This window comes from Eulemur rufifrons, chromosome 7 (genome assembly GCF_041146395.1).
Source record: "Eulemur rufifrons isolate Redbay chromosome 7, OSU_ERuf_1, whole genome shotgun sequence".
NCBI classification, from domain to species: domain Eukaryota; kingdom Metazoa; phylum Chordata; class Mammalia; order Primates; family Lemuridae; genus Eulemur; species Eulemur rufifrons.
In genome coordinates, this window is record NC_090989.1 from 12,306,162 (window position 1) to 12,329,341 (window position 23,180).

Below are 23,180 nucleotides of genomic sequence, written 5' to 3' on the forward strand. Positions count from 1 at the left end.
AGCCTGTCAAAGACCTAAGAACAAGTGATTGTTAAGACACGTTTATATTTTTTAAAAAATGGAGAAGGTATTAGATGACAGTCCAAACACCAGGATTCAGAGGAGGATATGTCAGGCATTTAAATATTCCCTGTGATGCTTCCTCCTCGACTTTTATTCAGAGTATGTACGTCCCCCGTGATGCTGTGCATTTCAGTGTTGTTCTCTTCCAGAAGCGCTGGTGGACCTGATGTCAGCGGTGGTGAGGCTGTGCCCCTCTGTCTGTGAGAGCAGCCACTTTGCAGTGCTTCTCGGGGCCTACGGTGCCACTCTCAGCGTCCTGGGTGAGGGCGGGAGGACCAGGCAGGGAGTAGGGGTGGGGGGTGGGGGGGGCACGAGTATCTGGCAGTGTGAGCAGCGGGTGTGAGGACCTGGCGACGTGAGCAGGGGGAGGGTGTGAGGACCAAGCGGTGTATCCTGCGGTGTGTGTATGGGGTTCAGCTTTCTAACCTGACCCTCGTTTGACTTCTAGACCAGAAGATTTTACTTCTGCTCCGGGCCTATGAGCACAACAAGCTCAGCCTCATCAACTTCAGGTGAGTGTAGGGGCTGGCGGTCCTAAGACTGTAGCCCCTTCTCCGTGCAGCAAGCTCCAGATGCAAGACTTTCTTTTGTTCCATTTTGATTCTCAGGGAAAGGGCGAGGTGGATGGAACTCCGGTCGCTTACACTGGCCCCAGCGTAGGCTGCTCATAGGCTGCTCCAGAAAAGCTTGGCCTCACACCATGAGGATTGTGTCTCTTGGCAGGGGACCACCAGGGGTTGGGCTGTCTCTGCCGACTGATGGGTGCCTGACATACATCTGTCCCCAAGCTCACTCCCCACTGGAGCATCTCATCCTGTTTGATTAGTTTTTTGAAAACCTTTCTCTTCGTGCCTTACTTTAGGTGGGATGACTTATGCCTTGGGGATTTCTGGGGAAGTGTGAGGAGGGCCGACTGGACACAAACTCTGCTCTGTCCTGTCTGTGTGCACACACGCATGCGTGTCTGTGTCTCCTGGGCTCCCTGGCGCTGCTTGGCTGGTGCAGCTTTGGTCCTGAGTGGCCTGGCCTGATGCCTTTCCCTGTGGGCCCTGCCCCATCTCTGGGGTTGCCTGGGCTAAGTGGGGACTTGATCAGATGTGCTGTTGACGGAAGGTGGTGTTGGATCCCCTGTGCTGCCCTAGGTCCTCCTTTTCTCCTCACCTCTTGGGACCAGCACCCTGACATCTGCCCAGTATGTACTTGGAGAGGGTGTTGTGTGTTCAGACAGGACGTGAGCTGACTGGGCCGTGGAAAGCAGTTCAGGAGAGCTCTAGGGAGGAGAAAACTATCTCCATTTCGGAGTGCTTGGTTTAAAGATAAAAACTGCATTAGTTCAGAAGACACCGCCTCTTGTGTGCTGGCCTGACTCTCACTGTTTGTTTGGGAGCCGGTACTGCGTCAGTCGTGTCCTTTCTGGAGTAGAACTGTCCCTGCTTATGTGGGGAGAGCAGAGCAAATCAAACTGGAGGCAGGTTCTGTCATAGCGAAGAGTCCTTCTGACCATCTGTTTCTGCGTTCGAACACCCTCGAACTCGGAAAGTCCCGTGAGGATGCCCAGTGAATAAACAGGTCAGAGCTGGTTACAAGGGAGTCTGGTTTCAGCTCCCAGGAGAAAAAGAGCGAATCAAGGAGGTGGCGCTCGTGGGCTCTATGTCTCAAAGGAACACAGAACATTTCCTTAGACTCCAAATAAATGTCCCCTCAGCTGAAGGAGCGGGCCTGAGCCTGGGGATCTGTGCCGGGAGCTCTGGACGTCCAGGGGCGGCTCCCCTGCCAGTCAGTGGTGGCTGGTCCGACGGGGAGCGCCCAGCGTGAGTGCCGCCTGCCTGCCAGGCACCGCAGTGGGCAGCCAGCACCCTCTGAAAGGAGTTGTTCCTTTTTTAATATTAGTAACTTTTGTTTACTTGCATAGAAACAAGTCTGTATTTAGAAGAATTTCATTCAGAAGTATTTAATTCAATTGATGTTTGCTGAGCGCCTGGTGTTTTATGAGGCGCTGGGCTCAGCACTCGGGAAAACTAAGAGGAGTAAGACGCAGTCTTCCCGTCTACCGAGGGTGTGAGACTGTCATAAATTTAATCCTTTTTAAAGTGGCAGCTGACTCGCCTGTGGTGTGAGCCAGCTGTTACAGCAGCTCAAGAGCAAGGTCGTGCCACCTCGGGGTGGTCAGGGGACGCTTCTTCCCAGGGCTGGCGTGTGAAGGTCAGAGAGGGATCCGATTGCGGTGAGGTCATTGGAGGCGCCCAGAGCAGCAGGGGGAGAGGACAGCACGCGTGACAGCTGGGAGATGGGAGAGTCAGGACAGTTCAGAGAACGGTGAGCAGGTCAGCTCGTCTGCATCATAGGATTCGTTCAGGGAAGCGGGTGGGAGGAAGGCCAGATGGGTTGGCTGTGAAGGGCGTAAGTTCCAGCCTGAAGCATTTCCATTTCTCTCCAGGATACAGCAGAGTGGCCCTCATCAGAGCTGGGCTTTTAGCGGTGGGGCAGTGGGTGGGCTGAGGGGAGGAAGACGGAGGCCTGAGTTGTGTTCCAGGAGGAAGGCGAGGTGGGGGTCTGGCAGCAGCACTGGGGGCTGTGGTGTGAAGGCTGTGCATGGTGTGCACATGGTGGACCCGGCTGGCAGGCGTGGGCGGGCAGACCTGCTTCACTCCTGGCCATGCGTAATCAGGGAAAAGGTCAGGATTCCAGCACAGACCCTAGGGCCAGACTGCCGAGTGTGAATCCCGGCCCTGCCGCTGACCACTGGGCAGGTGACCAGCTCAGCAGCTTTCTTAATCCTCTCTGTACCTCTTTCCCCATTTGCACAGGGGGGCAATAATGGTACCTACCTTATGGGCTTGTTGCACAGGTTGAGTGAATTAATACACGTGAAGGGCTTAGGATGGGGCCTGGCACATCGTAAGCTCTGGGTAGGTGCTGGCTTCGTCATCATCGCTGACGCTGTCACCCACCCTCAGCGTCGCCGTCATCACCAGCTGCTTCATAAGCTGTGATGGTGGTTAAGTGATAACACACATAACATGCCCAGAACTGCACCTGACCTGAACTTGTGGCTTGACAAACGCTACCTATTGTGGTCATTATCGTCATCACTGTCGTTATTAATTCTCTTCCTGGGGGGACCCTGTGACCAGTCTGTTTTCCCCTTTCTGGCTGTAGGGTGCTACTGTGGGGCCCAGCGGCCGTGGAGCATCACAAGACGTGCCGGAGCCTGGGCAAGTCGCTGTGGCAGCAGCCCAGCGTCGGGGACATCCTCCGCCTGCTGGATCGGGACCGCATGCTGCAGACCATCCTGCACTTCCCCCAGAACCGCAGGCTGCTGCCCCTTGAGGTGCGGCTGGTGCTGTTTTGCCTCTTCCCCTCCAAGGGTTCCATCTATACCCTCAGCTTTGTTTATTTAACTTTTTGTTAATTTCCAACCATATACAAAGGTACAGAGACTGGACCCCCATGTGCTCACCACCCAGCTTCAGTGGTTATCAGCACTGGCCACACTTGTTTCATTTATAACACCCCTGCCCCCAAAAAATATTTTTTGGAGCAAATCTCAAAGATTCTATCATGTCATCTGTAAGCACTGCTTTTTACAGAACCACTTTTGATTTATGTCCTTAAATATTCAAAATAATTTGAGCTCTGGCAATGTGAGTAAACATTAACATGGTGCAGGCTGAGTGTCCCTAACCTGGGAATTCGAAGTCCTAAGTGCTGCATAATCCATAGTGTTTTGAGCACTGACATGAGGCAGGGACACCTTTGCTTTCTGATGGTTCAGTGTACGCAAACATTGTTTCATGCACAAAATTATTAAAAATGCTGTACAAAATTGCCTTAAGGCCATGTGTATAAGGTATATATGAAACATAAATGAATTTCATGTTTAGACTTAGGTCCCATCCCCAAAATATCTCACTGTGTATACGCAAATATTCCAAAATCTGAAATCCACATCACTTCTGGTCCCCAGCATTTTGGATAAGGGATACTCAGCCTGTATTACATTTGTGTGGTTGAATTGCACATTTCTGTTGGTTTTGGCTTTATCAGGATGCACAGGAGCTGATATTCAAAGACAAGAGTGCGGTGGATCTCGACGGCCTGTACGACCCCTGCTTTCTGCTTCAGCTGTTCAGCGAGCTGACCCGGCCAGGTAACCTCGGCCTTTCCTCCCTGGGCCAGGCCCTTCGCACGGCTCCTCCGGGGCCAGGCCCTGCGTGGCTCCTCCGGGGCCAGGCTGGTTGTGGTGGTTGCTGCCGTCATTACCACGCAAGGAGCCGCAGCTTGAAAATAATTCTTAAAAGATCTTCAGCCATCTTTTTACCTTTTTGTTCATTTCAGCAGAGTCACAGTTAGCGCTTTGAATGTACAGGTTTTTTAAAAAAAAAAAAATTGTAATTTAAAATCTGGGCGTGTCCCTTTGTCCTTGATGTTTTCCTAATTCCTAATGATAAGCATTTTCTGAATTTTTACTGGACTGGTCAAATACAAACAGAAATGAGAAACTTTATACTTGGGAACGAGTCAGAGGCTGCTGAAGTTGGCTTTTTCTTGGTTTAAGTATAGTTTAGAAATTGTGTTTTGTGTCTAGTGGCCTGAGGATGGGAGTCTTTGTGGGTGAATGGAGGGGCAGAGAGAGAATGAGAAAACATACATGTGCACACATTAACAAAGACAGAGTGATCTTCCCAAATCGGTCAGGTCTGTTGGTTTGGGGCCTTCTGAAATGGTGTAGTGATAGCTCGTTGTGGTTTGAATTTGTTTTAATGGCTAATGGTGTTGAACATCCTGTGGCTTACTTGCCGGCTCCATATTGCTTGGGTGAAATGTCTGTTCATGTCTTTTGTGCATTTTCTAATAGGATTATTATTATTATTTATTATTTTTTTTCTTTTGCTGAGTTTTGAGGGGTCTTTATATATTCCAGATACTAGTCCTTTGAAGGATTTGTGGTTCACAAATAATCTAACAGTTTGTAGCTTTTCTTCCTCTTTACAGGATCTTTTACAGAGCCCAAGTTTTTAGTTCTGATCAAGTCCAGTTTACTATCACTTTTTCTTTTTATGGATCATGCTTTTGATGTCACAGAACTCTGCCTATCCTTAGATCCTGAGGAATTTTTCTTATGTTTATTTGTAAAAGTTTATAGTTTTATATTTTACATTTAAGCCCATGATCTATTTTGAGTTAGTTTTTATACAAGGGGTGAGGTTTAGGTCCAGGTTCATATTTTGTTGCCTATTGACGTGCAGTTGTTTCAGCCCCCATTTATTGGAAAGGGCGTCTTTCCTCCTCGTGGGTGCTGGGCTGGGGAGTGAGTCCCAGCTGCCCACTAGGCCTGCATGGATCTTTCCTGGCGGGAAGGGTAGAAATGAGGGGAGGAGCCTTGTCACCCTGAGCAGTGGTAAAAGTGCCTGCTCTCTGCTACGCTTCCTCTGACACCCCAGTGTGTTGTTACTGTCCAGTGGGGAGGAAAGTCCTGCCTTCCTAGCTGGCCTTCTCCGATGCCATCTAGCAGGGGCTTTGGGGCACCTCCTTCTAGTCTGGCAGGGGTAGGAGCCTGGGCTCCCCGCTCTGCCTTTGTTGGCATGGCCAGTAGTGGGGCACAGTGAGGTATTTGGCTGGAGTAGAGCCATTATTGTGTAAAAGTTTTCTGTTTTTCTAGGCAGTTCCTTTTCCATGCTTTTTGCTAGCGAGAACAGGCTTTTGTTTGGGCTTTTTTGTTTCAGGCTTGACAGCTTCTTCAGCTCTATGTTTAGGGACATACGAGGCAAAAAGACAATCCAGGAACTAGCTGGTCTACTTTTTTTTCTACATTTCAGAGTCATCTTACCAGAGGCAACACAAAGGGCTTGTTTTATATATAAAGCTCAGAGTTTTTAGTTGTACTTTGTAGGAAGAATAGCGAAAAGTATATCTGCTCCACCTTCACAGAATTAGAAGTGCAATTTTTAGTCATTTAACATTAGATAATACATTCACTGTTCCACGTTCAGGAGGCACACTGAAGTGTATACAGTGAAAATTCTTCCTCACTTGACCTCTGGCCATAGTTTTCTCGTTCTAGAGGGAACCCATGGTCCCAGCTCCTTGCATGTTCTCCTGGGCCGGCTTGCTGTAGAGGCCTGTGAGTGCCCGGTTGGGTGTGGTGGTGGGAGGTGGAGACTTGTGTCTCACTTATGTGCCCCTTGGCAGAGCCAGTGTGAGCCCTTAAGGGCTCCCCAGGCTGCTTTCTACTGAGTAGAGTTAGATGCTGTTGGAGAGACCATGTTCCACTGTTTGTCCTGTTTTCCCTCCTTTTAAACTTGCAAATTTCTTTTATTATGCAAATGTTCCTACTTATGTACAGATTTGCTGATCCTCCATCACTGCTTTTTATATCCCTTTTAAAAAGATCAAAGGAGGCTGCCGGCTTTTCATAGCGATTTCCCTACAATCGCCCTTTATGTTGGCTCTGGCTCCCCTTGGTGAGCGCTGTGCTGTGTTGCTGAAGCTGGATTTTATTTGCAAGAGGGCGGGGGCATTTCATTCAAGTGTCAGATTATGGTAATAGCCCGTGTATATCTTAATTGCCCTGGTGAAGATTAAGCAGCAGGCTGACTGAGACAGATCTGTGGCCAGGATGCTCTTCTGATTTCCCCCTGTGCCTTGATGGTGCTGGATAAGTCAGCTTCTCATCAAATATGAAAATAAATTTTCCACAACCTAAAAATGCTGAACGTTGTAACTTTTGTGAATAATAACACATCACTTAGTCTATTCCCCTGTCTTGCGATAGAGCTTTTAGTAAACAAAAGGCAATGGCTTGGGAAGTATTTAGTAGCAAAATGAGGTTGGTGTTTTGCACAAAATCTTGAATACAGTACTTTTTTTTCTTGATGTGGGGCAGAGTTTGGGAGGCTGTTTGTGAAGAGTGGTAACCAGTACATGGTCTTTCAAATTAGAGAAATGTACTAGACAGCAGTTTTCTTATCTTTAAATTTCCAAATACATCCTATTTTAAGTTTTATTAGTATAATCAGGTAGAAAATTTTATAGAGCATGTCCATCCTAATCTTGAAAAGGATTTGCAAGAGCTTAAAATACTGACTACACTACAAATTCACAGGGAAATAGAAGATTTCAAAAAGCCTAGAGGTGGAGAGGGAAATAGATATACCAAAAAAACCAAAACACCCCCCAAAAAGTAGGTTTATTAGATGTTGCTCTGGGCTACTTGTCATCCTGAACAAAAAATGGAGGCCTGATTTGTAAACAGATTTCATTGACTACCGAGAGGAAGGACATCAATTCATTGGCAGAGGAAAATTCTTAGCACTAAAGTTAGCTGAAGTGTGACACACAGAGAAGTACACAAATTATATGTGCATGGTTTGAGGTTTGGTGAACCCACTAGCCAGATGAATAGAGCACATTGGCAGCTCCTCAGGCCCCTTTCTCCCCAGAAGGGGCCAGGGTCCTGTGCTTGAACTGTAAATGGTTTCACACATGATGTGATTATTTTCTGTTGTGCTCCATTTATCCCACAATGTATCTGTGAGATTTAGCTGTACTGAGTGTAGCAAAAGGTCTCACAGTATGTTTTTACTTCCTGCAGTGGCACCTGGGTCCAGGCATTGCTAAACTTTTTGCAACCCTAAATTGGGCATGTGATTAGTTTTTCTGTGTGGCTGCCAGTCTTCAGAGTAACTGCAGTCTCACTGCTCCATTTTCAACCCTGCTGAACATGGGAACCATTTTCTTACTGCTTCCCTTCTTTGAGTCCTTGGCCAAGAAACAGGGCCAGCCAAGGCTGTTAGCGATGGCAGTGACAAATGCTTTTTCCACAGTGAACTCTTGTCCTCAACAGAACTCGGCTGAAATCTGCAGCTCATTATTCACACATGCCACAAAGCAGCCAGAACAGGAAGCCCATTGGCAGTTCTCTGAGCCTCGTCACCAGATGACCAGCGTAAAGGCCCCCTGGACTTTTCTCCCTGTGGTGAGCCTTACCCAGCAGTACACCTCTGGGGGATGTTGTGGAAGAAAAGGCTTAAGGAAGATCTCTGATGATCCAACAGCACAGTTGCACTGCTTCTAAAGTCCGCTCAAACTTGGGGCACTTTTTATTTTAATCCTTCATAATTGTCCAGGTTAAGACATTTTGATCTGAAGGTCTGTTATTGGAAGGCCAAATTGCTATTCGTGAGGTTCTTGAAACAAAGAGAATGGCATTTATAACTGTTTTTAAATAGCCTATTATATTTTCCACATCCCAAGGGCAGCTCTTTTCCATAAATGTTACAAAGCCAAGACTTCCATAGAGTAGCAGAGGTGACCGCAGAGCATGAAATTGACTTTTCCTCATGGACACTTGGAAAATCCATTTGTCTTATGTATCAGTAATTACTAAAAATATCCCAGCCAGCTGAATACTGGCTGTTTTTAGTGAGTGTAATATTAAATGTTTAGACTGTTCTGTTGCCCAAGTGTATTCCATTTATGTGTGCTTGTTATCTAGGTGTCTCTTAAACACATTTCATCTTTTCCAAAACAATATAATTTTATCCACAGTTTGATGCTTTTAAAGCTTTGGGGTTTCTTCCCCGCGCCCCCCACCCCATCAAAAATAGTCACTTGTTAAAAATGAGAACATTAGAAAGTTTTGTTCCTAAGCTGTTAGAGCCCAAGGGTCTTCTGATTATTTTTTCATCCTTTCACTTTTAATCTGTTTCTTGATATTAAAAGTGGTTTTCTTGTAGGTAGCATGTACTTAGGTTCTGTTTTTTATTTAATCTAACCATCTCTACCTTTTAATTGGAGTGTGTATACCATTTATATTTAATGTGATTATGATCTGACTACATTTTATATCTTTTTTGTTGGCTTTTAGCTACAACTTGTGTATGCGTTTGTATTTGGTGGTTGCTTTGGGGTTATGGTACATATCTGCAGTTTAATGCAGTTTACCCTTAAGTGAGATGGTACCACTTCATGTATAGTATAAGAACCTTAAAATAGTGAGGCGTAAAGTATAGATCCATTTTACCTCTTCTGGCTTTTGTGCTATTATTATACATCACACTGCAGTGTGCTAAAAACCCCATAATAGGTTGTTATTTTTGCTTCAAGTTATTATTTTTTAAAGAGATAATAAATATTTGATATTTGCCACATAGTTCTCATTTCTGGCTCTCCATTCCTTTGTGTAGATCCAGATTTCTATCTGGTATCTTTTTTTTTTTTTTTTTTGAGACAGTCTCGCTTTGTTGCCCGGGCTAGAGTGAGTGGCGTGGCATCACAGCAACCTCAAACTCCTGGGCTTAAACGATCCTACTGCCTCAGCCTCCCGAGTGTCTGGGACTACAGGCATGCGCCACCATGCCCAGCTAATTTTTTCTATATATATATATATCGATCTATATATAGATCGATATATATATCTATCTATATATATATACACACACACACACACACACACACACACACTTTAGTTGGCCAGATAATTTCTTTCTATTTTTAGTAGAGACGGGGTCTCGCTCTTGCTCAGGCTGGTCTCAAACTCCTGACCTCGAGCGATCCTCCCGCGCCTCAGCCTCCCAGAGTGCTAGGATTATAGGCATGAGCCACCGTGCCCCGCCTCTATCTGGTATCATTTTCCTTCTGCCTGAAATACTTCCTTTAAGGTTTCTTATATTATAATAGATCAAGTCTGCTGGTGACCAATTCTTTTAGCTTTTTGTATGTCTGGAAAAAGTCTTAACTTTGAAATATTTTGATGGGGTTATAAAATTCAGGGTTAACAGTTTTTGTTTTTTTTTTTGTTTTTTGACAGTACTTTAAAGATGTTTTTCCTGGTTTCTGGATTGGATTGTTTCTAACAAGAAATCTGCCATTATTCTTATGTTATATGGCTATTTTTAAGCTTTTTTTTTGTTTATTGAGCTATATTGTTGATTGAGACCAAATCATTGGTCTCAAACAATGATTTTCTTTGTGCTTCATGTGCTTGGGGTTCATTGCATTTCTTGGCTCCGTAAGTTTATAGTTTTTTGGTCAGATTTGAAAAAGTTTTGGTCATTATTTCTCAGATTTTTTCAGGGACCTTAATTACACACATGTTAAGCAGTTTGAAATTGTCCCACAGCCCGCTGATGTTCTGATCATTTTTTCTGTGTTTCGTTGTGGATAATTTTGATTGCTGTCATCAAGTTCACTAATCTTTTTCTTTTGCAGCGTCTAATCTGATAATCCCATTCAGTGCAGTTTTCATCTTCGACATTTTAGTTTGTTTTCATCTGTAGAAGCTTGGTTTGGGTTTTTATATCTTCTGTGTCTCTGCTTAACATGATTAATCTTTCCTCTAACTTTTATAAAATGTTATTGATGGAATATATTTTATTAATAGTGTATTCTAAGATTATTTGTTTGGCCTAGTCATCTCAATTGGCTTGTGTTTGGTTCCTAATTTAATTAGGTCACTGGTAACTCAACCTAAAGAACATCATGTGGGTGATTATCATGACTGGTTTAATCATTTTGAACAAGGTGACCTATCTATTCTGAGGTGGTTCTTGACAGTATTTACCTTGTGAAAAGGCCTGGGTTTTTATTATAGAGCAGTCGCAGTGTCCTGAAGGTTGTGGGAAGGCGGGTCCCCATGTGTGTTTGGCTTCCTCTCTCTCAGCCTCGTCCTTTCCTGGAGTGATCAAGAGCTTCTCGAGGCCTCACAGGTGGCAGGTGGACATTGGCCACTTTTTACTGTGGCTTTTGCTTAAGCTTGGTGGGCCACTCCTCCCTGAGATTTTTCCTACTTGTTTGAAGAAGAACTAGGGTTGCAGGGTGGATGGAAGTGAATCCCTTGTCAGGCTGGTCTGACTGAATTTCCCCGCTCTCATGGCCTCACGTGTTGTCCTCAGTGGTGCTTCTAGACAGGAACCTCTGGGCAGTGGGCTGAACAAGGTGGACACTGGGGGCCGGTTTTCTCTGCTGATTCCCCAGTTGTGTCCCCAGGCTGCTTGGCATCTCAGCAGTGGGTCTCAGTGTCACCTCATTCTCCTCTGGCTCGTTGGGTGTTTATGAGAAGTAATGACATCATCCTGGTTGGGATATACAAACATTTCAGAAACTGAAGGCAGGGTAATTATTGCCACAGAAAGGAAGAGAGTCTTTTGTCTAACTTTAGCAGAAATTAGGGGGAGCCGAGAAAAACTCGCATTCCTTGTGCCTGGCACACGTAGCTGATGCTGGGAAGATGCAAAAGGAAATTTAATTCCCCAGGTTGCACGGAATCATGAAATCACACTGTGTGTGTTTAACGCTGTATTTTGTTTCCCGTAGAATTTGTGGTGGATTGTCGGAAATTTCTGGATTCCAATGCTCTGGGCCTGACTGTCGCAGCCCTCAGCAGCTACGACCCCCAGATGCGTGCCGCAGCCTACTACGTCCTGGCGGCCTACTACTCACACGTGGAGGGGGCACGGTTCCGAGAGCAGGCCCAGGTAAGTAGGAAGAGGGGACACCCTCTGGGGCTGAGGGTAGGCCTGGCGGGCTCCAGAGAACTGGCTGTCCACCCGGTTTGGTGGAAACCAGGAGACCTGCCAAAGCGCCAAAGTCTGTTCCCTTCAGGAGGTGATGCAGGAGGTTGCCTTTGATCCTCAGCCCTCTGCAGAGGTTGAGAAAGGTTTCTCCTTACAGACTCTCTGCTTGTGCTGTGGGTAGACAAAGCGGTGTGACTTCTGTGGAACACTCCTTTGGTCTGAACTCAGTTGTTAAGGTAGCTCTTACCACAGCACGCTGAGCCTCAGAAACCCGCACACCCCGGTAGTAGAGAGGCAAGAGCGGATTGGGTTTTCAGGGTGTGGTGCCAGGCTTCTGTCTGCTGTTGAGCACATGCCTGATGCCGAAAAGGAAAACGGAAGGTGTTCCTGAGATGGTGGCAAGCAGAGTGTCTGCCACTGGGAGCTTCATCCCTGGGGCCCTGGGCTGTGAGGAGCAGGCACGTGCTGCAGAGCTGCGGTTCAGCTGCACGAGGCAGCACCAGCCACAGTTCTGACAATGCTCGTCTTGCTTTTTTCTTTTCTGTTTTTAAGCTGCTCTACCTGTTGGATGTAGTCCGGAATGGGATTCGAACTCAGAACATGAGGCTCACTTTTACCTTGGCTCTCTTCATTGCCAAAGCGGCCTTGCAGATTTTGAAACCAGGTACCACTGACAGAATTAGGTTGAAGAGAAACTGAAAAATTGAGACTAAGTCCACTCTTAGGAATTAATCCAAGAGATACAATCGATCGCACATCTGTGAGAGATGACATGTTCAGGGTCACTCAGTTTTCACAGTGGCGAAGGTTTGGAGCCACGTAAATGCCCATCATCGATAATGGACAGTAACTAAACGATGGGTGTGAGGAAGCTCTGTATGGACCCCTGTGGGATGAAATCCAGAAAAAATGAAATGGAAAAGCACAGTGCAGAACAGTGTGTTCCGGGGGGAAAGGATGCATAATCATCTCTGCTTGTAGTTGTATAAAACTGTGGTAAAAGCAGATAAAACTGAAATAAAATCCTGGAGGGATCACAGCGTAGGAACTGTAACCCCAGGGCTGTCCTGGACCTCTCCCTGCCTCAGTCTCTTCTCTGCATGATGCGGGTGGTAACAGCGCCCCGTGCCTCTGGGACTGCTGTGAAGGTGACACGGATCATGCTCTGTGCCCGTCAGTGTTAGCTGCTGCCGCCGTCACTGCAGTTACTGATCACTGCTTCGCGCTTAGGCTGAAAGCCTGTGGCCTGTGAGTTCCGTGCATGTGTAACCCAAGGCGATGGAACACGGCTCCTTTCTGTCACTCATGGGAACAGGGGTACCACTGCTAAGGTATTGTGACTAGGAGGAGTTAGTTCATCATGAGACCTATATGTGGGTTATCGAGAGAAAAATCATAGACTGTTGTACCATCAGGGCCCACAAGGTTCTTTCAGTGTAATGTGGTCACATTTCAGATGAGGAAACAGCCCCCAACTGACCTCCTCCCGAACACCCCCCAAACTGAGGCCCCAAGCCAAGGCCCCATAATTAGTTTGTAATCAGTTGCTATTAGAATTCAGATCTGATTTTCATCTGTTCCCATTTCATTTTTTTCTTTGCCTTGTAAATCTGGGGAGGAAAGAAAAGAATTAGCAGAGACCAAGATGGTTTTGATCCCATATGCAGCTCTGTCCCTGCTCCTGTCGGGGTGGGACATGGGTGGGGAGGGCAGCAGTCGTCACAGGTGGACTCAGAGGCTGCCACTGGCCTGGACAGACTGGAGCCCGTGATCCAAGGGCAGGAAGTGGTAGGAGGAGTGTTGGTCCTCCTGCCTTGTTGCATTCCAGAGCCCAGGGGCCCGGTAGGTGTCTGAGCCTTCCCTGCTGTGACAGTTCCTTTCAGTGAGAGGCTGAGGCAGGTGGACCTGGTGGGTGTGGTATCAGCCCTGATCTGTGCTGTGTGTGGCCCAGTCCCACTCTGCCCACCCGCTGGTTTGAGCTTGTGCTGTAGGACGGTAGCTGGGGAGAGGGTGGTAGCTGGGGAGAGGGTGAGGTCTGTGAAGGGCTCCACTCCCAGCAGTGGTTTCTGAGCCAGGAGAGGAAGCCTGTGTTCAGTGTAGAATTGAGGTATCTAATTATATTCTCGTTCTCAAGAACTAGTAATCTGGGCAAGGGGACAAAAGCTCCATAGGAACAGTGCCTATGGAACTTTTGTCCCCAAAATACCTACCCCCAATTCTGCCAGACCGTGGGGTGTCCTGCCAGTGCCTGTTGTGAGTGACTGTTTGCCTGTGTTCTCAGAGGAGCACATGTACTTGAAGATCAGCAAGTTCCTGCTGTCACATGAGTACTTGAATATGGACAAAGTGCCAGGCTTCTACCAGTTCTTCTACAGCTCCGACTTCGAGGTAATGCTTCCAGAGTCCTCTAAGTCCCCTGGAGACTCCTGGATTGAGTTATTCCGCCACTGTTGTCATTCTGACATTTTCCCCATCAATGCTGTTTGCCGCACAGCCAGCATGATTGCATAAGCAGTGTGAGAGCAAGAAGGTCACAAAACTAACAGCTCACGCGGATTGGCGCGTAGGAATGTCTTCATTCCAGGAGTTAATTTTTATGTAGCTTCTAAACCTTAAAAACTCTCCTTTAGAGTCTTGAGTTTTATGGTTCTTGGTGAATCACTGGGTTAAATATTAAATATTCTTTTATAAAACACCTACCTGACTTTAAGTTCAGTGTCTAAACTTGACTTGGTCCTTTATTTCTGAAGAAACGAAATCAAAGGTGAAATTAAGGATGCTCAATAACGTGATCAGAGAGGGAGGTCAAGGCTGCTGCGGCACAGTCTTTGCCACCACTGAAAACAGAGGTGTTTGAAGAATGGTCAGATAAAGGGGCTTTCGCTTATCTAACAGTGGTTTCTCGTGTGCCTGGGTTACAGCAAAAGGCGGAGCAGGAGTGGGTGCTGGGCATCCTGCGGCAGGGCATCCGAGACAAGCACTGCTACGAGCTGTACGCGCGGCGCGGCATTTTCCACATCATCCTGTCCTTCTTCCACAGCCCGCTGTGTGACGAAGGGGCACAGGTATGTGGCTTCTGCAAGTTTATTTACTGCTCAAAGGTCTGTGCCCTTCCTCGAGGTTTTATTCAGAAGCTGAGTCCGTAGGAATTCTGTTCCCAGCCTGGACACCACAGACCCCAACCCAGCTTTCCATTGGGAACATGAGGAACTGCTGATGCTCTTCCCGTTGCCGGCCTGCAGTGCAGGCGGATTCATCCGAGGCCGCGGTGTTGTAACTGCCAGTATCATTTGTCCTCTGATGACATGCTTTCACTGTGGCCCTCCTACTGTGTCCTTGGCTGATACGAAGGCCTCTTTATTTTGCCATCGAGAGAGAGGGACTGATCAGTGGTAATCATGAGTCTTAGGAGCTGGCCAAGAAGTCCAGGAACAGATTCTCCCCATGAGTGATGGAGGGACTTTGTGTGAGGAGCTCTTGAGCCACCAGGATTTCACGTACTTCCCAGAAGCTGTGGGTCACCCAAGCTTGGCTGGGAAGCAGGAGTCAGGGTGGAAGGGACCATCTCCCTGAGCTAATCGGGAAGCCTATGCGTTAGCTCTGTCCCCTAGAACCGTGAGCTGATCCGTGTGTTTTCTAAATACCACAGGTAGTTAGAAGAAGTAAGTAGGAAAAGCTTTTGGTATTGTGATTAATTTCTAGCCTGGTCAGCTCATACGTCTGATATTACATAAAATGTGGGTAAATAGGAACGAGTCAGGATGGAGAAACACAGTTGAGCAAACTGAATTGGAGCACTACGATAGCTTTTTGTTCCCATAGCGTGTGAGAATTCTGAAGCAGCCTGCGAACGGTTCAGGAGGCAGTCCCGTTCTGTGTCCTCCTTTCCAGGTGGTAAAACCTGGGGGACAAAGTGCACTGCCCACATTTTCTTCCGGCTCAGGCTGCTGCGTGTCTGGGCTGCTTGGTTTCCATGGTGTATCTTTGCTTGTGGGTGGTTCCCCATAATGGATTTGCAGAAGTGGACATTCCCCGTGGGCTGTGATTGCTACAGGAGTGTGTGTCCTCTGGCTGTCACCTGTGGGGAGAGGTGAGTTCCTGCATGGCCGCCACTCTGACAGACTTACTAAAGCAAACTTCATTTGCAGTAGGCACCTGTAATTGTAGCATACCGTTACATTTTAAAAATTGTTCCTTTGATCAAGCGAGTAAGGTTTTCCCACTGAAGAGTAATATTTTGTTTTGGGTTTTTAGAATTGTATTCTGGAAATTCTACAGAATGCTGCCCAGGTTGCCAAATCTGCCTATGAAATCATACGGGACTATAGCCTTTTAACGTGGATCCTACACATCCTTGAGAGCAAGTGAGTACCGTTTGCGTGACAGGTGTGTGTCGGATGGGAAGAGAGTGGAACGGAGACGGTGATCATCGTTAATGTCAGTTGGAAATGTCCAGTAAAATCCATGCACTCTGAAACACAGGGTCCTTGACCGCCACCATATGCCCGATAAAAATGGCTCCTGGTAATACCAAAATGGTTTTTCCGCCACATAAATCCCTGTTTTTGAGTGTCTCTCGTTGCCGTGGAAGGACAGACACCAGCTGCTGTTCACATTTGGCAGAGGCTCCGCCAGCCCTTCTGGCTCTGTTACGTGCACTTTGATCTCCCCTGTGCGCTGGCCGGCAGTACGTGGTCTGGGATAGCGTCCTGTTATCTGAGGCTGTCACGACTGCAGCCTCTGCCTGAGGTAGAAGGGCCGTAGTCCCCAGTGTGACTGTGAGCTACAGGGCTCCACTGTCCGCACGTGGTCTGGGCGCTCGGTGAGGAGCCGGGGCTGGGGGTGATGAGGTATCGCGATTCCTGATAATCTCCTCCTGGGGTTGAGGCTGTCTGGAAAGGCGAAGGCCGTGTCACAGCAGACAGCACTTGGTGGGAGGGCTCTGTCTTCCCAAGAACTCAACGCTGCAGTAAGCCGGGGAGTATGCGGGCCCTTACGAAAAGTAATATCCTAAGTCTAGAATTAAGAATTAAGTTGTGTCTTTGGATATCAACTTCAAGACTATTTAAGATTTATAGATGGCATAATTGGCTAATTATCTATTCTTAGCTGATAATTTTGTTTTAGAAATGGAGTTGTCAGGAACAGGACAGCTTTTGTGGGTGTACTGCAGTGGCTCCAGAATTTCCGGAGGGACTTAGGGCAGTCTTCTGGTTAGAACGGAACAAGGGCCTTGTCCTGTATCAAAGCTGCACTTGTACAGCAGGCACCCTGTTTGGTGGGGGTGGGGGGCGTGCCAGGCCACCGCTCAGTACCGTCACTACTGTCATAGTCTGTTCTGAGCTTCCCACCCACCCACCTCTGATAGTCTGATCTCGTTGAAAGGCGAGGTTGCAGCCAACATCGAAAGCTGCTGTGTTTGGTTTCAGGTTTCTGGAGACTCCGCTGCTGTCCAACGTGATCTCCTTGCTGCATACACTGTGGGTGACCAACCTGGGGGACAAAGGAGTGGAGTGGGAGAGCCAGCCTCCCGGCCAGCCCAGTCCCCGGGAGCCCCCCAAGCTGCTTGCCCTGCACCTGGTCAACGAGTTCCTTTATGTTCTCCTCATACTCATGAAGCACCTGAGGTGAGCCCTCCCCCCACCAAGGTGACCCCTTAGTGTGCCTGTTTGGTGCTATGTTGGTCTGTCACCTGTGGACACCACGTCTCAGTCACGACTCCACAGGTGTGCCAGGTGTGCTCAGGACGGTGGCCTAGTATGGGTTGGGGCACAGTGCCAGTGTCAGGTGTAGGTGGCATCAGAACATCTATTTTAGCTCCTTCCTTCTTTTCAACTGTACAAGTCTTCTTGTCAAGGCCCTGAGTATTTACCGTACTTTTAGAAACCTAAAATGTGTCACACTGGGTCATTTTTAGCAGGCGAGCCATCTACCTCCATGTTTTGATTCAAACACATGAATAAAGTGATGTTTTGTGGAAAGAACATGCTTTCCACGACCCTAACCTAAGACAGGGTGTTCCCAACCTTGCCTTTTTGCCTTTATTAGCCTGCAAAGACTCACTTGTCCATGAATTTTCTGGAATATTTCAGTATTTTCATCTGATATCTTTTAATTATACTTTTGGTTTCCCCAGGAGAGCTAAATGTTTCTCACATTCCACCATGTTATAGAAAATACTCTTTGTTGCACTCACTATTTCTGATTTGGGAGCTGGGGTATGCTAACTAGAACCAGAAGACTGATAGCAAACGGATTGTGATCTCAAAGTGAAAAACGTCTTCATAAAGAACAGGGCATTTTGTTTCATATTGTTATAAATTAAATTAAGTCAATGCTGGATAGTCATGTTTTTTATTTTGAGGTTGTCAGAAGACACGTTGGTGTCTGTGAACTGATTTGAAATAATGATTTTACTTTTAAAATTGTGTGGAACATACGTTATAGGGTTTAAAATTTCTTGGAGTTCAGAGACATCTTCCTGCTGGTGACCGTCACTCCGGTTTGCAGCCGTGGGTGGCGATGCTGTCCCAGGGCCTTCCTGGGCCTTTTTCATGTGAGGCTGATAGTCCGTGAAACGGAGGGAAATCAGCAGTCTTGGAGTGGAGTTTGCTGGGCTCGTGGCAGCCTGACCCTCAAGCTCTCTCTGCTTGGCTACCTGGTTTAGCCAAGGTTTCCCAGGAGATTTCTGTGCCTTCAGGGTAGAGACCAGACTCTGGGTTCCCCTTTCTGCCTCCCTGGAGTGGCTCACTTTTTCCTGTTCTGTGTCTCGGGGGCCCACAGTACATGTCTGTTATAAAGGGAACCTGGTTCCCGGATGGCCTGTTTATACCTCTGGGTATGCAGTGTTGACAGGCCGCCCCAGTCCTGGCTGCCAGGACAGGAGGCAGTTTTTGCTCAGTCTGTAACATTGGCTCCCAAACAGGCCCACCTTGGCCTCCGCCCAGCTGATCGCCTTCTTCGAGACTCTTGACTCAGTGCTGAGGTACAGGGTTACCGTCATACGGGCCTTCAAGGACATGAACCGATTCACGGTGAATGAGACAGTGCTCTCCACCAAGGACGTCCTTGTCCTCTTGCACAAGTGGAGCCTCATTGAAAGAGACATCAAGCTTCAAGAAGACCTGAGAGCAGCCATTGAGAAGTGCCAAGTCAGGGAGCTGATGAGTGAGTGTGAGAGCCCGTGACTGTCCCCAAACTGTGCTCTAGGTCCAACCAGAGCAGCCACTGTGTGTGTCTCTCGCTTCCTCTCTGAGCAGCATTTCCAAAGCTAATGAGGCTGAGGGATGGGACACCTCTGTGTTTGAGCTCTAGGGAGCGGGTGGGAGCCTCTGCTGCTTAGCCGCTCTTTTTCTTTGGATAAATCACTTAACCTGCCTGAGGATCAGGGTGCTCACCTGGAAAGGGGGCAGGGAATGGCCAGGAGTTATGTGTCCCCACCTCGCCATGTAGCATAGGATCAAAAGAACATTCCAGTGCCAGGCCTCCTGGATGTGAGCTCTGATCCCTCATATGTGAAGGAGGATAATGATGGCACCTACCCATGTTGTGAGGATTGATGAGTTCATTATAACAACAATGACAGTCCCAGTGAAATATTGGGCCCTTACCATGCTCCGAGTGTGGGAGCAGTGCCAAGTGCTCAGGGTAAGTCAGCTGCCCCTCCCTGCCTCCTGTCTGCCCCCATCCGCACACACAGCCCTCCCCCTGCAACTCTGGGTCTGTGTGGGCAGGAAGGACACCAGTGTCATTGCCCTTCTTCTCTGTGCCTTTAACAGAAATGCTCAAGGATAAGAACAAGCCTGTCGTGACAGCCCGAGCCAAAGGCCCGCGGGGCCGAAAGAGGAGGCCCGGGGAGGCGGAGGAAGTGGCCGACGCTGGGCTGAAGGCGTCCAGCTTGGAGACGTGCAGAGGCCTCCTGAGGTCCATACTGACTCACTGGGGGCCAGTGATCCCCAGCCCTGAACCTGCGCAGGAGCTCGCAGACTGGGCCAGGCCCGGGACTGAGGCACCGGGTCCCATGGACGCCGCCGCTTCCCTGGCGGCCAGCTGGGTGCTGCGGTCTGTGGCCGAGCGCCCGCTCAGCAGGGCGGAGGCTGCAGGACTCCTCGGCTGGCTTAGGAGCCACATTTTGCCACACCGGGTGGTCGTCGCTGACCTTCTTGGGGACAGTGCCGTGAGGAGCAGCATATTCAGGCTGTATAGCCGGCTCTGCGGTGCCGAGGGGCTGGCGGGGCCTGCGCAGGAGGTGGCCTGCCTGTTCAACGCGGTCATGCTGCAGCTGGTGGCCGCCCAGGGCCGGGCGGGGAGCCCCCTCCACCCCGCGGTGGAGGCCCTGTCCCTGTCCTCTCTGAGCCAGGAGGAGGGAGCCGCGAGAGGTAAGGCCGGTTCTTCAGTCAGAGGCTGAAGAGACGCGTGAGTGGGCTTGGGGGTGGAGTCACTTCTGTTCTCAGAGCCTGCTAGGTTTCTGCCAGAAACTTCCTCAGCGTGGGACTTTAAGTATCGAGGCAGCCCCTTGCCACAGTTCTGGGCGTTGCTGGGAGTTTGCTGTTCCGCGCTGAACATGAGGGGAGGGAAGTCTCTGCCTTGGCTCTCGGGAAACCGGCAGTGCCGGTCATGGTGGCCGGGGAGAAAGGGCCCCTCAAACCTCGGTGTCCCGCCAGGGCCTCCTCCCCCTGCACAGCAGCAGGTTTTCTGACCATTACCCAAATGAAGAAGTCTGTGCCGCAAACGCACCACACCCAGATGTGTGTGTGTGTGGAAACGCGCGCTCACGTATGCACGTGTGTCTGCACAAGCACTCGAATACACACACGGCCACCCCACGTGCCTGGCGTCGAGCAGGAGCCCAAAGGCTGGACTGCATGAGTGAGCGAATGAATAAACGGCCCGCGCTGGCTTTAGGTGTCTGTGAGAGAATCCGGGAGGTGGCTGAGCCTCCACCGGGCAGGGCTGTTCCTTCGCGGAGGGGCGCAGGGGAGGGGCCGGCAGCCTGGCGGGTGAACCCGCCTGGTGGCAGGGGTGACCGCTGTCTCTCATCTGGCTGAAGTCTGAGAACTGAGTCTTTTTGCCTGTGAAACTTTCTCTTTTCCTCCTCACCCATACCACTGAGGAAATGATAGGAAATGACTCAAGAAGGTGCTTCTCAAAGTTCAGTTCTGGTTCTTGGCGTGGGCGGTTAGAACCAGGAAGAGACTTGTCTTATTGTAACCTTTTTTAGGGGATCCACATACATTCATCAGAAGAAACATAAATGATAAAGTGAACAACAAAGATGAATGCGAAAGTTAAGCAAGGGCGAAGTTAATTATTTGATTATTGGGCATGTGGCACGGTTCACTGGGGAGGGTGGCAGAGCCCCTGCGTCGAGGGCGGGACGACCTGCTGTGCGCCGAGGAGGTGCGCGTCCTGATGGCCTGTCTCACTCTCCCGCAGCCTCTGCAGCCTTCCTGGTGTCTCTGTACGTGAAGGACGTCTGGCTGGGGGCCCCGCGGCCAGACACCCTCTTAGCCCACGTGCGAATGGTCTGTGACGCCGCGGAGGATGTGCCCAGCGGTGGGGAGGAGGCCATCGTCGTGCTCTGCAGGGACCTTGCTGCCGCAGCCTCGGCCATGTAACCCCCTGCTGGCTGCGGACCCTCCCCGGTCACCAGCGCCTCGAGCACCAGCTTCCAGAAGTCTGGTTCAGTCAAGGGTTTCTGGGGAAGGGGTGTGAAGTGACAGGTTCAGTGCACTGACTCAGTTCTCTGGCAAGAAGAGTTGAGAAGACTTACTTTAACCAGCAAGTGACTCATAAATTCAAGGGACTGTGTGTGCCAAGCACCCAGCTGTGATGAGTGTGGGGCACTTCGGGCAAGTTGGGTGAGACCCTCCCTCTCTTGTTCTTCAGAGAAGTACCTCACCTTGAGGTATTCCAGTCCTTCTGAGTGCAGAAGGGATTCATGGCTGTTAAAGCTAAAATGTCAAAAAATATGTCTGATATTTTTTGATGAGCACAGGAGATGTAAAGGTTTTTTGCTAAGAAGTTGTAACAAAGTTCAGTGTGACTTTTTGAATAAATTAGTTCCTACCAGTGTTTGTTATTTTATTAAATAAAGGGATGTTACACTGAATCCTTAAAGTATAAAAATGATTACACCTCTGCTTTGCAAAGACAACCTTGTATTTTTTAAAGTTATGTTTCAAGGAGGGGATTTTGAATTTTATAACTTCTTCTTAATAAATGTCTATTTTTGTAAGGTTTTTGTGTTTTGCTCTAATTGAGGTTAACAGGCTATTTTTATTCCACAGAGGCCTGCATTTTGTAGGTCAGAATTTGACTTTTAAGGTTCATGTATAGTTGGTGTTGTAGCTGGAAAAAAGTCAATATGAAATTTCACAGTTTTCACAGATAAAATCCTTGTCTGTTTAAAACCCTCTTGTACACACTGGGCTCCTGGGGTTTGCTCTGTCACCTAGGAGGTGGCAGTTTTATTTGCCATATGGCATACACAGTGCTGGAAATGGCTTGGTTTCATCTTAACCATTTACCCTTTGTATACCACCAGTATTTAGAATTTTTCCTGTGTGTTTAGGTGACTTGAGGTTTTAACCAAAGCAAGAGTGATGCTTGTTTGCATGTAGTCCCTTCCCCACAAATAGGGCTCGTTGTCTAAAAAGCAAGGATCACTTACCTCCTCTGCCCCCTTCCCTGACCTCACCAAAAACCTCATGGCAGTATTCCTCGAGACCATGCAGAGGTGGAAATCCTGCATTTGCATTCAAGCTGCACTCACACAAGCACTGTTCAGTAAAGGCTGCGTTTTCCTTTCTCTTCTCTTCCTGGTTCCCTGTTATCTTACCTGTCTGCAGCCTGTGTGCGGAGATTCCTCTGGTTGCAGGCAGCTCTGCTCGCTGGTGAGGGGCGCTGGCCGGAAGGACAGTGGTCTGGAGAAGACCCTGAACTCCAGGCTTCTGGGAGCGCAGGGAGGGGTGGAGAGTGGGCGGGTTTCCACGACTCCCGCCCAGACTCCAGGCCTCAGCTGCCTCCTAGGTTCCTAGGTCCCAACGACTGGGTGGGATTTGATTCCCCTGCATGGCTGGGTGGGCTCCTACCAGCTGACATGGTGACACCCTGCCCTCCGCTGTCGTGAGCCCTGGGGAAGGGGGAGTCCTGGCACTCCCTGGTCCTCCCTGCCTTCCCTGGGTGCCCAAGCGCCAGCACTGGAGACACTCTGTCCCCTCCTCCCTTTCTGCAGCGAGCTGCCCTCCGGGAGCAGCACTGCAGTGGGTGGTACCCGACAGGAACAAGTCAAACAAGGACGGGTGGCAGCAAGTGCTCCAGAGCTGGCTTTCGGCTGAGTAAAGTGAGGACACGTTTCCAGCGTCTCTGGTCCCTGGAGCTCCTTGTTCCTGCCTCCCATGTCTTGCCTTCTAGGTCACTGCCCTGGAGGGTGGGGAGGCCAGGCCTGTCCTCACCTTGTAGAATTGTATTTTCTAGTCACCTGGGATAGGGGAAGAGTCTCGCCCCATGGAGAATAGATTGTACTTGGTCTTCACTCAGACTTAAAATACAAAACACTAAATTACAATACTTTAAATGCCGTGGTAAAAAAACGGGGGT

The 23,180-nt window shown here is 48.8% G+C and overlaps 1 protein-coding gene across 1 annotated transcript in view; it reads left to right on the forward strand.

Annotated features, from left to right (window-relative positions):
* The window catches only part of URB1 (URB1 ribosome biogenesis homolog), a 70,619-nt gene extending 48,993 nt beyond the window's left edge, over positions 1–21,626 (forward strand). The window contains exons 27-39 of the mRNA XM_069475001.1: positions 213–323; positions 512–575; positions 3,223–3,394; positions 4,111–4,213; positions 11,380–11,540; positions 12,132–12,243; positions 13,861–13,967; positions 14,501–14,644; positions 15,834–15,943; positions 17,009–17,206; positions 18,505–18,746; positions 19,358–19,957; positions 21,015–21,626. Of these exons, the coding sequence (XP_069331102.1) occupies positions 213–323; positions 512–575; positions 3,223–3,394; positions 4,111–4,213; positions 11,380–11,540; positions 12,132–12,243; positions 13,861–13,967; positions 14,501–14,644; positions 15,834–15,943; positions 17,009–17,206; positions 18,505–18,746; positions 19,358–19,957; positions 21,015–21,196 (2,306 nt within the window). The 3' untranslated portion in view covers positions 21,197–21,626. The remainder of the gene's footprint in view (positions 1–212; positions 324–511; positions 576–3,222; positions 3,395–4,110; positions 4,214–11,379; positions 11,541–12,131; positions 12,244–13,860; positions 13,968–14,500; positions 14,645–15,833; positions 15,944–17,008; positions 17,207–18,504; positions 18,747–19,357; positions 19,958–21,014) is intronic.
* The last annotated feature ends 1,554 nt before the right edge of the window (positions 21,627–23,180 follow it).